Below are 14,383 nucleotides of genomic sequence, written 5' to 3'. Positions count from 1 at the left end.
TAGAATTTAGAAGAATGAGAGGGGATCTCATTGAAACTTATAAATTTCTAACAGGACTAGACAGACTAGATGCAGGAAGGATGTTCCCGATGGCGGGGGAGTCCAGAACCAGGGGTCACAGTCTAAGGCTAAGGGGTAAGCCATTTAGGACTGAGATGAGGAGGAATTTCTTCACCCAGAGAGTGGTGAACCTGTGGAATTCTCTACCACACAAGGCAGTTGAGGCCAATTAATTAAATATATTCAAGAAGGAGTTAGATATATTTCTTAAGGCTAAAGGGATCAAGGGATATGGGGAGAAAGCAGGGACGGGTACTGAATTTGGATGATCAGCCATGATCTCATTGAATGGCGGAGCAGGCTCGAGGGGCCGAATGGCCTACTCCTGCTCCTATCTTCTATGTTTCTATTAACAGCTGCCATGGGAGAGAGAGAAAAAAAATTGATAGGGGCAGAGGTTATGTTCTGAAATTGTTGAACTCGATGTTGAGTCCAGAAGGCTGTAAAGTGGCTAATCGAAAGACGAGGTGCTGTTCCTCGAGCTTACGTTGAGCTTCATTGGAACAGTGTAAGAGGCCGAGGACAGAGAGGTCAGAGTGGGAGTGGAGCGGAGAATTAAAGAGACAGGCGACCGGAAGCTCGGGGTCACCCTTACGGACTGAACAGAGGTGTTCTGCAAAGCGGTCACTCAATCTGCGTTTGGTCTCCCCAATGTAGAGGAGATCACATCGTGAGCAGCGAATACAATATACTAATTTGCAAGAAGTATAAGTAAATCGCTGTTTCACCTGGAAGGAGTGTTTGGGGCCCTGGACAGTGGAAAGGAGGAGGTAAAGGGCAGGTGTTGCATCTCCTGCGCTGCACGGGAAGATGCCGGGCGATGAGGAAGGGGTGTTGGGGGTGATTGAGGAGTGGACCAGGGTGTCGCGGAGGGAGCGGTCCCTTCGGAATGTTGAAAGGGAAGGTAAGGGGAAGATGTGTTTGGTGGTGGGATCACACTGGAGGTGGAAGAAATGGCAGAGGATGATCCGTTAAATGTGGAGGCTGGTGGGGTGAAAGGTGGGGACAAGGGGAACTCTATCGTGGTTCTGGGAGGGAGGGAGGGAGGGGAAGGGGTGAGAGCAGAAGTGTGGGAAATATAACGGACACGATCAAGGGCCGTGTCAACCACGGTAGAGGGGAATCCTCGGTTGAGGAAAAAGGAAGACATGTCGGAAGCACTAGTATGGAAGGTGGCATCGTCAGAGCAGATGTGGCGGAGACGGAGAAACTGGGAGAATGGAATAGAGTCCTTACAGGAAGCGGAGTGGGAGGAAGTGTAGTCCAGGTAGCTGTGGGAGTTAGTGGGCTTATAGTGAATGTTTGTCAATAGCCTATCCCAGAGATGGAGACAGAGAAGTCGAGGAAGGGAAGGGAAGAGTCGGAGATGGACCATGTGAAGGTGAGGGAAGGGTGGAAATTGGAAGCAAAATGAATGAAATTTTCTAGTTCAGGGCGAGAGCAGGAAACGGCAACGATACAGTCATCAATGTACCAGAAAACGAGGTGAGGGAGGGGACTTGAGTAGGACTGGAACAAAGAATGTTCCACATATCCCATGATAAGGCAGGCATAGCTAGGACCCATGCGGGTTCCCATAGCAACACCTTTAATTCGGAGGAAGTGAGTGGAGTCAAAGGAGAAGTTGAAATAACAACAGAAAATGCTGGAAAAACTCAGCAGGCCAGGCAACATCCGTGGAGAGAAATTAGAGTTGACATTTCGGGTCGAAACCCTTTTGCTATCGTCAAAGGAGAAGTTGTTCAATGTGAGAACAAGTTCATTTTCTGTCTTGCCAAGTCCCCCACCATCGAGATCCTGGGCTTAGCACTGATCTGAAGCTGAACTGGACCAGCCATATTAACACTGTGGTCACAAGAGCAGGGCATAGCTTGGGCACTCTGTGAAAACAGCCTCACTTCCTCAACCCTCAAAGTTGCTCCACTATCTCAAAGGTTCAGGTCAGGAGTGTGACGGAATACTCACCACTTGCCTGAATGGGTGCTGTTGTAACAAAACTCAAGAAGCTAGGAAATGTTAAGGATGCCCCTCTCCTAAATTGACGACTAATTTAATGGTAGTCAGCGGCAGCTGATTTGTGATTCCAGCCACTGACATTCACAAACCAACCTGGGAGTTCGGTGTGACTATTTTCAGTTGTTTTCAGGTTTTTTTTAAAGCTAATTAGAACTTTAAGAAACATTATTTTAACTCTTTAACATAGGAACTTTTTTGCAAACACAGTATTACAGAAGGTGATCGGATTTTGAGGGATGGATGTAGCTACAGAATATCTGCAAATGGGGAGTGGCTGGGCTGCTCGAGAGTGCTGGAGAGTACATAAGGTTTTGTTTGCTCGAGTTGTGAGCTATTGTCTCCTAACTCCATCATTGCTAAGCAACCAGCCTTCATCAGTGTGCCATTTGCATTGTCACTCAGATAACTAGCAACCTTTAGACAGCCAGGAATGAAATCATTATTGTGCCACCAACAGCAGAGACTGGGATTCAGAAAGATTGACTCTTAAACTTTGAACTGCTTGGAATCTCAAATGATAACAATCTTTTCCAGCCCCTCCCCACCCCGGTCCCTCCCCGATATACTCCGACATGTTAAAATGTGCCTCTTTCTTTCAGAAGAGTTTGGTGAACCGACGATACAGAACGAAGTGGCTACAAATACCTTCGGACACAAACCAACTCTCAACAGAGAGGCCATTCCCGACAGCTGTCCCAGAAAGGGAGAGAAGCGGATGGAATTTGTATTGATGGTAAGAAGTCCTTAATGTACTATGCGGTGTGTTACTGAGAGTATAAAATGCAGCACCCCTTATTGAGGAGTGTGTTCAATCAAAATAACTCAAAGTTGCAAGAGTTTTACATATGATGATGCTGATGGAGCAACTTTTCCTCTGCTTCGCTCTGAACTAGCTTGGGGAAGAAAATCAGACTGATTACTGTCCAATGACACCTGCTAGAAAGATGTTTATGAGGACAGGCTGGTGCTGGGTTCATGTGTTACCTATGAACAAACAGTCAGCTTAAAGTCAAAGTCTGGGCTCCATGACTAATGCCACTTGAATGGGGTACAAAAGGTGCCTCGTGATTGTGGAACGACACCCAGCAAAACAACAACTTCAACTTAGGGGAGAGGAGAAACACATTCAGAGAAGAAAGGGAACTTCACAAAAGCTAAAGAGAAATCTGGCAGGGTCAGAGTATTTGTCTCAGTGTATATGATGGGTGCATATCTCAGTGTATATGATGGGTGCTTGTCTCAGTGTATATGATGGGTGATTGTCTCAGTGTATATGATGGGTGATTGTCTCAGTGTATATGATGGGTCATTGTCTCAGTGTATATGATGGGTGATTGTCTCAGTGTATATGATGGGTGATTGTCTCAGTGTATATGATGGGTGATTGTCTCAGTGTATATGATGGGTCATTGTCTCAGTGTATATGATGGGTGCTTGTCTCAGTGTATATGATGGGTGATTGTCTCAGTGTATATGATGGGTGATTGTCTCAGTGTATATGATGGGTCATTGTCTCAGTGTATATGATGGGTGATTGTCTCAGTGTATATGATGGGTGATTGTCTCAGTGTATATGATGGGTGATTGTCTCAGTGTATATGATGGGTCATTGTCTCAGTGTATATGATGGGTGATTATCTCAGTGTATATGATGGGTGATTGTCTCAGTGCATATGATGGGTGCTTGTCTCAGTGTATATGATGGGTGATTGTCTCAGTGTATAGGATGGGCGATTGTCTCAGTGTATATGATGGGTGCTTGTCTCTGTATATGGTGGATGCTTGTCTCAGTGTATATGATGGCTGCTTGTCTCAGTGTATTTGATGGGTGACTGTCTCAGTGTATATGATGGGTGCTTGTCTCAATGTATATGATGAATGCTTGTCTCAATGTATACGATGGATGCTTGTCTCAGTGTATAAGATGGGCGATTGTCTCAGTGTATATGATGGGTGATTGTCTCAAGTGTATATGATGTGTGATTGTCTCAGTGTATATGGTGGGTGCTTGTCTCTGTATATGGTGGGTGCTTGTTTCAGTGTATATGATGGCTGCTTGTCTCAGTGTATATGATGGGTGATTGTCTCAGTGTATATGATGAGTGCTAGTCTCAGTGTATATGATGGGTGCTTGTCTCAGTGTATCTGATGGGTGATTGTCTCAGTGTATATGTTATGTGCTTGTCTCAGTGTATATGATGGTTGTTAGTCTCTGTGTATATGATGGATGATTGTCTCAGTGTATATCATGGGTGATTGTCTCTGTATATGATGGGTGCTTGTCTCAGTGTATATGATGGGTGTTTGTCTCACTGTATATGACGTATGCTTGTCTCAGTGTATACGATGGATGCTTGTCTCAGTGTATATGATGGGCGATTGTCTCAGTGTATATGATGGGTGATTGTCTCAGTGTATATGATGGGTGCTTGTCTCAGTCTATATGATGGGTGATTATCTCAGTGTATATGATGGGAGCTTGACTCAGTGTATATGATGGGTGATTGTCTCAGTGTATATGATGGGTGCTCATCTCTGTGTATATGATGGGTGCTTGTCTCAGTGTATATGATGGGTGCTTGTCTCTGTGTATGATGGGTGCTTGTCTCAGTGTATATGCTGGGTGCTTGTCTCAGTTTATAGGATGGGCGATTGTCTCAGTGTATATGATGGGTAATTGCCTCAGTGTATATGATGGGTAATTGTCTCAGTGTATATGATGGGTGATTGTCTCAGTGTATATGATGAGTGCTAGTCTCAGTGTATATGATGGGTGCTTGTCTCGGTGTATATGATGGATGCTTGTCTCAGTGTATATGATGGGTGATTGTCTCAGTGTATATGATGAGTGCTAGTCTCAGTGTATATGATGGGTGCTTGTCTCAGTGTATATGATGGGTGATTGTCTCAGTGTATATGTTATGTGCTTGTCTCAGTGTATATGATGGGTGTTAGTCTCTGTGTATATGATGGATGATTGTCTCAGTGTATATCATGGGTGATTGTCTCAGTGTATATGATGGGTGCTTGTCTCAGTGCATATGATGGGTGTTTGTCTCAGCGTATATGATGAATGCTTGTCTCAATGTATACGATGGATGCATGTCTCAGTGTATATGATGGGCGATTGTCTCAGTGTATATGATGGGTGATTGTCTCAGTGTATATGATGGGTGCTTGTCTCTGTATATGGTGGGTGCTTGTCTCAGTGTATATGATGGCTGCTTGTCTCAGTGTATTTGATGGGTGATTGTCTCAGTGTATATGATGGGTACTTGTCTCAGTGTATAGGATGTGTGATTGTCTCAGTGTATATGATGGGTGCTTGTCTCAGTGTATATGATGGGTGCTAGTCTCAGTGTATATGATGAGTGCTTGTCTCAGTGTATATGATGGGTGCTAGTCTCAGTGTATATGATGGGTGATTGTCTCAATGTATATGATGAGTGATTATCTCAGTGAATATGATGGGTGCTTGTCTCAGTTTATATGATGGGTGATTGTCTCAGTGTATATGATGGGCTGTTGTCTCAGTGTATATGATGGCTGATTGTCTCAGGGTATATGATGGGTGCTAGTCTCAGTGTATATGATGGGTGATTGTCTCGGTATATGATGGTTGCTTATCTCAGTGTATATGATGGGTGCTTGTCTCAGTGTATAGGATGGGCGATTGTCTCAGTGTATATGATGGGTGCTTGTCTGTATATGATGGGTGATTATCTCAGTTTATATGATGGGTGCTATTCTCAGTGTATATGATGGGTGATTGTCTCAGTGTATATGATGGGTGCTTGTCTCAGTGTATATGATGGGTGTTTGTCTCAGTGTATATGATGTATGCTTGTCTCAGTGTATATCATGGGTGCTTGTCTCAGTGTATATGATGGGTGTTTGTCTCAGTGTATATGATGTATGCTTGTCTCAGTGTATATCATGGGTGATTGTCTCAGTGCATAAAATGAGTGCTAGTCTCAGTGTATATGATGGGTGCTTGTCTCAGTGTATATGATGGGTGATTGTCTCAGTGTATATGATGTGTGATTGTCTCAGTGTATATGGTGGGTGCTTGTCTCTGTATATGGTGGGTGCTTGTTTCAGTGTATATGATGGCTGCTTGTCTCAGTGTATATGATGGGTGATTGTCTCAGTGTATATGCTGAGTGCTAGTCTCAGTGTATATGATGGGTGCTTATCTCAGTGTATATGATGGGTGATTGTCTCAGTGTATACGATGGATGCTTGTCTCAGTGTATATGATGGGCGATTGTCTCAGTGTATATGATGGGTGATTGTCTCAGTGTATATGATGGGTGCTTGTCTCAGTCTATATGATGGGTGATTATCTCAGTGTATATGATGGGAGCTTGACTCAGTGTATATGATGGGTGATTGTCTCAGTGTATATGATGGGTGATTGTCTCAGTGTATATGTTATGTGCTTGTCTCAGTGTATATGATGGGTGTTAGTCTCTGTGTATAAGTTGGATGATTGTCTCAGTGTATCTCATGGGTGATTGTCTCAGTGTATATGATGGGTGCTTGTCTCAGTGTATACGATGGGTGTTTGTCACAGTGTATATGATGTATGCTTGTCTCAGTGTATACGATGGATGCTTGCCTCAGTGTATATGATGGGCGATTGTCTCAGTGTATATGATGGGTGATTGTCTCAGTGTATATGATGGGTGATTGTCTCAGTGTCTATGATGTGTGATTGTCTCAGTGTATATGGTGGGTGCTTGTCTCTGTATATGGTGGGTGCTTGTCTCAGTGTATATGATGGCTGCTTGTCTTAGTGTATATGATGGGTGATTGTCTCAGTGTACATGATGGGTACTTGTCTCAGTGTATATGATGTGTGATTGTCTCAGTGTATATGATGGGAGATTATCTCATTGCATATGATGGGTGCTTGTCTCAGTGTATATGATGAGTGCTAGTCTCAGTGTATATAATGGGTGCTTGTCTCAGTGTATATGATGGGTGATTGTCTCAGTGTATATGTTATGTGCTTGTCTCTGTATATATGATGGGTGTTAGTCTCTGTGTATATGATGGGTGATTGTCTCAGTGTATAGCATTAGTGATTGTCTCAGAGTATATGATGGGTGCTTGTCTCAGTGTATATGATGGGTGATTGTCTTAGTGTACATGATGGGTACTTGTCTCAGTGTATATGATGTGTGATTGTCTCAGTGTATATGATGGGAGATTATCTCATTGCATATGATGGGTGATTGTCTCAGTGTATAAGATGGGTGATTATCTCTATGTATGTGATGGGTGCTTGTCTGTATATGATGGGTGATTATCTCAGTGTATATGATGGCTGATTGTCTCAGGGTATATGATGGGTGCTAGTCTCAGTGTATATGATGGCTGATTGTCTCAGGGTATATGATGGGTGCTAGTCTCAGTGTATATGATGGGTGATTGTCTCGGTATATGATGGGTGCTTATCTCAGTGTATATGATGGGTGCTTTTCTCGGTGTATAGGATGGGCGGTTGTCTCAGTGTATATGATGGGTGCTTGTCTCTGTATATGGTGGATGCTTCTCTCAGTTTATATGATGGCTGCTTGTCTCAGTGTATTTGATGGGTACTTGTCTCAGTGTACAGGATGTGTGATTGTCTCAGTGTATATGATGGGTGCTAGTCTCACTGTATATGATGGGTGCTAGTCTCATTGTATATGATGGGTGATTGTCTCAGTGTATATGATGGGTGCTTGTCTCAGTCTATATGATGAGTGATTGTCTCAGTGAATATGATGGTTGTTTGTCTCAGTGTATATGATGGCTGCTTGTCTCAGTGTATATGATGGGTGCTTGTCTCAGTGTATATGATGGGTGATTATCTCAGTGTATATGATGGTTGCTTGTCTCAGTGTATATGATGGGTGATTATCTTAGTGTATATAATGGGAGCTTGACTCAGCGTATATGATGGGTGATTGTCTCAGTGTATGTGATGGGTGCCTATCTCAGTGTATATGATGGGTGCTTGTCTCAGTGTCTATGATTTATGCTTGTCTCAGTGTATATGATGGATGCTTGTCTCAGTGTATATGATGGGTGATTGTCTCAGTGTATATGATGGGTGATTGTCTCAGTGTATATGATGTGTGATTGTCTCAGTGTATATGGTGGGTGCTTGTCTCTGTATATGGTGGGTGCTTGTTTCAGTGTATATGATGGCTGCTTGTCTCAGTGTATATGATGGGTGATTGTCTCAGTGTATATGCTGAGTGCTAGTCTCAGTGTATATGATGGGTGCTTATCTCAGCGTATATGATGGGTGATTGTCTCAGTGTATATGTTATGTGCTTGTCTCAGTGTATATGATGGGTGTTAGTCTCTGTGTATATGATGGATGATTGTCTCAGTGTATATCATGGGTGATTGTCTCAGTGTATATGATGGGTGCTTGTCTCTGTGTATATGATGGGTATTTGTCTCAGTGTATATGATGTATGCTTGTCTCCGTGTATACGATGGATGCTTGTCTCAGTGTATATGATGGGCGATTGTCTCAGTGTATAAGATGGGTGATTGTCTTAGTGTATTTGATGGGTGATTGTCACAGTGCCTATGATGTGTGATTGTCTCAGTGTATATGGTGGGTGCTTGTCTCTGTATATGGTGGGTGCTTGTCTCAGTGTATATGATGGCTGCTTGTCTCAGTGTATATGATGGGTGATTGTCTCAGTGTATATGATGAGTGCTAGTCTCAGTGTATATGATGGGTGCTTGTCTCAATGAATATGATGGGTCATTGTCTCAGTGTATATGTTATGTGCTTGTCTCAGTGTATATGATGGGTGTTAGTCTCTGTGTATATGATGGATGATTGTCTCAGTGTATGTCATGGGTGATTGTCTCAGTGTATATCATGGGTGCTTGTCTCAGTGTATATGATGGGTGTTTGTCTCAGTGTATATGATGGTTGCTTGCCTCAGTGTATATGATGGATGATTGTCCCAGTGTACATGAAGGGTACTTGTCTCAGTGTATATGATGTGTGATTGTCTCAGTGTATATGATGGGAGATTATCTCATTGCATATGATGGGTGCTTGTCTCAGTGTATATGATGAGTGCTAGTCTCTGTGTATATGATGGGTGATTGTCTCAGTGTATAGCATTCGTGATTGTCTCAGAGTATATGATGGGTGATTGTCTCAGAGTACATGATGGGAGTTTATCTCATTGCATATGATGGGTGCTTGTCTCAGTGTATATGATATGTGATTGTCTCAGTGTATATGATGGGTGATTGTCTCAGTGTATATGTTATGTGCTTGTCTCCGTATATATGATGGGTGTTAGTCTCTGTGTATATGATGGGCGATTGTCTCAGTGTATAGCATTAGTGATTGTCTCAGAGTATATGATGGGTGCTTGTCTCAGTGTATATGATGGGTGATTGTCTCAGTGTACATGATGGGAGTTTATCTCATTGCATATGATGGGTGCTTGTCTCAGTGTATATGATGTGTGATTGTCTCAGTGTATATGATGGGTGATTGTCTCAGTGTATATGATGGGTGATTATCTCTATGTATGTGATGGGTGCTTGTCTGTATATGATCGGTGATTATCTCAGTGTATATGATGGGTGCTTGTCTCAGTGTATATGTTATGTGCTTGTCTCAGTGTATATGATGGGTGTTAGTCTCTGTGTATATGATGGATGATTGTCTCAGTGTATATCATGGGTGATTGTCTCAGTGTATATCATGGGTGCTTGTCTCAGTGTATATGATGGGTGATTGTCTCAGTGTACATGATGGGAGTTTATCTCATTGCATATGATGGGTGCTTGTCTCAGTGTATATGATGTGTGATTGTCTCAGTGTATATGATGGGTGATTGTCTCAGTGTATAAGATGCGTGATTATCTCTATGTATGTGATGGGTGCTTGTCTGTATATGATGGGTGATTATCTCAGTGTATATGGTGGGTGCTTGTCTCAGTGTAAATGATGAGTGCATGTCTCAATTTATATGATGAGTGCTTGTCTGAGTGTATATGAGGAGTGCTTGTCTCAGTGTATATGATGGGTGATTGTCTCCATATGATGGCTGCATTTCTCTGTATATGATGGGTGATTGTCTCAGTGTATATGATGGTTGCTTGTCTCCGTGTATATGATGGGTGCTTGTCTCAGTGTATATGATGAGTGATTGTCTCAGTGTATATGTTATGTGCTTGTCTCAGTGTATATGATGGGTGTTAGTCTCTGTGTATATGATGGTTGATTGTCTCAGTGTATATCATGGGTGATTGTCTCAGTGTATATGATGGGTGCTGGTCTCAGTGTGTATGATGGGTGTTTGTCTCAGTGAATATGATGTATGCTTGTCTCAGTTTATACGATGGATGCTTGTCTCAGTGTATATGATGGGCGATTGTCTCAGTGTATATGATGGGTGATTGTCTCAGTGTATATGTTATGTGCTTGTCTCTGTATATATGATGGGTGTTAGTCTCAGTGTATATGGTGGGTGCTTGTCTCTGTATATGGTGGGTGCTTGTCTCAGTGTATATGATGGCTGCTTGTCTTAGTGTATATGATGGGTGATTGTCTCAGTGTACATGATGGGTACTTGTCTCAGTGTATATGATGTGTGATTGTCTAAGTGTATATGATGGGAGATTATCTCATTGCATATGATGGGTGCTTGTCTCAGTGTATATGATGAGTGCTAGTCTCAGTGTATATGATGGGTGCTTGTCTCAGTGTATATGATGGGTGATTGTCTCAGTGTATATGTTATGTGCTTGTCTCTGTATATATGATGGGTGTTAGTCTCTGTGTATATGATGGGTGATTGTCTCAGTGTATAGCATTAGTGATTGTCTCAGAGTATATGATGGGTGCTTGTCTCAGTGTATATGATGGGTGATTGTCTTAGTGTACATGATGGGTACTTGTCTCAGTGTATATGATGTGTGATTGTCTCAGTGTATATGATGGGAGATTATCTCATTGCATATGATGGGTGATTGTCTCAGTGTATAAGATGGGTGATTATCTCTATGTATGTGATGGGTGCTTGTCTGTATATGATGGGTGATTATCTCAGTGTATATGATGGCTGATTGTCTCAGGGTATATGATGGGTGCTAGTCTCAGTGTATATGATGGCTGATTGTCTCAGGGTATATGATGGGTGCTAGTCTCAGTGTATATGATGGGTGATTGTCTCGGTATATGATGGGTGCTTATCTCAGTGTATATGATGGGTGCTTTTCTCGGTGTATAGGATGGGCGGTTGTCTCAGTGTATATGATGGGTGCTTGTCTCTGTATATGGTGGATGCTTCTCTCAGTTTATATGATGGCTGCTTGTCTCAGTGTATTTGATGGGTACTTGTCTCAGTGTACAGGATGTGTGATTGTCTCAGTGTATATGATGGGTGCTAGTCTCACTGTATATGATGGGTGCTAGTCTCATTGTATATGATGGGTGATTGTCTCAGTGTATATGATGGGTGCTTGTCTCAGTCTATATGATGAGTGATTGTCTCAGTGAATATGATGGTTGTTTGTCTCAGTGTATATGATGGCTGCTTGTCTCAGTGTATATGATGGGTGCTTGTCTCAGTGTATATGATGGGTGATTATCTCAGTGTATATGATGGTTGCTTGTCTCAGTGTATATGATGGATGCTTGTCTCAGTGTATATGATGGGTGATTGTCTCAGTGTATATGATGGGTGATTGTCTCAGTGTATATGATGTGTGATTGTCTCAGTGTATATGGTGGGTGCTTGTCTCTGTATATGGTGGGTGCTTGTTTCAGTGTATATGATGGCTGCTTGTCTCAGTGTATATGATGGGTGATTGTCTCAGTGTATATGCTGAGTGCTAGTCTCAGTGTATATGATGGGTGCTTATCTCAGCGTATATGATGGGTGATTGTCTCAGTGTATATGTTATGTGCTTGTCTCAGTGTATATGATGGGTGTTAGTCTCTGTGTATATGATGGATGATTGTCTCAGTGTATATCATGGGTGATTGTCTCAGTGTATATGATGGGTGCTTGTCTCTGTGTATATGATGGGTATTTGTCTCAGTGTATATGATGTATGCTTGTCTCCGTGTATACGATGGATGCTTGTCTCAGTGTATATGATGGGCGATTGTCTCAGTGTATAAGATGGGTGATTGTCTCAGTGTATTTGATGGGTGATTGTCACAGTGCCTATGATGTGTGATTGTCTCAGTGTATATGGTGGGTGCTTGTCTCTGTATATGGTGGGTGCTTGTCTCAGTGTATATGATGGCTGCTTGTCTCAGTGTATATGATGGGTGATTGTCTCAGTGTATATGATGAGTGCTAGTCTCAGTGTATATGATGGGTGCTTGTCTCAATGAATATGATGGGTCATTGTCTCAGTGTATATGTTATGTGCTTGTCTCAGTGTATATGATGGGTGTTAGTCTCTGTGTATATGATGGATGATTGTCTCAGTGTATGTCATGGGTGATTGTCTCAGTGTATATCATGGGTGCTTGTCTCAGTGTATATGATGGGTGTTTGTCTCAGTGTATATGATGGTTGCTTGCCTCAGTGTATATGATGGATGATTGTCCCAGTGTACATGAAGGGTACTTGTCTCAGTGTATATGATGTGTGATTGTCTCAGTGTATATGATGGGAGATTATCTCATTGCATATGATGGGTGCTTGTCTCAGTGTATATGATGACTGCTAGTCTCTGTGTATATGATGGGTGATTGTCTCAGTGTATAGCATTAGTGATTGTCTCAGAGTATATGATGGGTGATTGTCTCAGAGTACATGATGGGAGTTTATCTCATTGCATATGATGGGTGCTTGTCTCAGTGTATATGATGTGTGATTGTCTCAGTGTATATGATGGGTGATTGTCTCAGTGTATATGTTATGTGCTTGTCTCCGTATATATGATGGGTGTTAGTCTCTGTGTATATGATGGGCGATTGTCTCAGTGTATAGCATTAGTGATTGTCTCAGAGTATATGATGGGTGCTTGTCTCAGTGTATATGATGGGTGATTGTCTCAGTGTACATGATGGGAGTTTATCTCATTGCATATGATGGGTGCTTGTCTCAGTGTATATGATGTGTGATTGTCTCAGTGTATATGATGGGTGATTGTCTCAGTGTATATGATGGGTGCTTGTCTCAGTGTATATGATGGGTGATTGTCTCAGTGTACATGATGGGAGTTTATCTCATTGCATATGATGGGTGCTTGTCTCAGTGTATATGATGTGTGATTGTCTCAGTGTATATGATGGGTGATTGTCTCAGTGTATATGATGGGTGATTATCTCTATGTATGTGATGGGTGCTTGTCTGTATATGATCGGTGATTATCTCAGTGTATATGATGGGTGCTTGTCTCAGTGTATATGTTATGTGCTTGTCTCAGTGTATATGATGGGTGTTAGTCTCTGTGTATATGATGGATGATTGTCTCAGTGTATATCATGGGTGATTGTCTCAGTGTATATCATGGGTGCTTGTCTCAGTGTATATGATGGGTGATTGTCTCAGTGTACATGATGGGAGTTTATCTCATTGCATATGATGGGTGCTTGTCTCAGTGTATATGATGTGTGATTGTCTCAGTGTATATGATGGGTGATTGTCTCAGTGTATAAGATGCGTGATTATCTCTATGTATGTGATGGGTGCTTGTCTGTATATGATGGGTGATTATCTCAGTGTATATGGTGGGTGCTTGTCTCAGTGTAAATGATGGGTGATTGTCTCCATATGATGGCTGCATTTCTCTGTATATGATGGGTGATTGTCTCAGTGTATATGATGGTTGCTTGTCTCCGTGTATATGATGGGTGCTTGTCTCAGTGTATATGATGAGTGATTGTCTCAGTGTATATGTTATGTGCTTGTCTCAGTGTATATGATGGGTGTTAGTCTCTGTGTATATGATGGTTGATTGTCTCAGTGTATATCATGGGTGATTGTCTCAGTGTATATGATGGGTGCTGGTCTCAGTGTGTATGATGGGTGTTTGTCTCAGTGAATATGATGTATGCTTGTCTCAGTTTATACGATGGATGCTTGTCTCAGTGTATATGATGGGCGATTGTCTCAGTGTATATGATGGGTGATTGTCTCAGTGTATATGATGGGTGATTGTCTCAGTGTCTATGATGTGTGATTGTCTCAGTGTATATGATGGGTGATTGTCTCAGTGTATATGTTATGTGCTTGTCTCTGTATATATGATGGGTGTTAGTCTCAGTGTATATGGTGGGTGCTTGTCTCTGTATATGGTGGGT

The 14,383-nt window shown here is 42.2% G+C and overlaps 1 protein-coding gene across 1 annotated transcript in view; it reads left to right on the top strand.

The window, feature by feature from the left end:
- Window positions 1-14,383, top strand: part of nhsl2 (NHS-like 2) — a 140,573-nt gene that overhangs the window by 21,086 nt on the left and 105,104 nt on the right. Inside the window, exon 2 of the mRNA XM_085992101.1 lies at window positions 2,676-2,809. Within this exon, the coding sequence (XP_085848227.1) occupies window positions 2,676-2,809 (134 nt within the window). The remainder of the gene's footprint in view (window positions 1-2,675; window positions 2,810-14,383) is intronic.

Source organism: Somniosus microcephalus, chromosome 1 (assembly GCF_052327205.1).
Source record: "Somniosus microcephalus isolate GS21.2 chromosome 1, FLI_Smic_1.0, whole genome shotgun sequence".
Taxonomy (NCBI): Eukaryota; Metazoa; Chordata; class Chondrichthyes; order Squaliformes; family Somniosidae; genus Somniosus; species Somniosus microcephalus.
This window is presented reverse-complemented; position numbering and strand designations above follow the sequence as displayed.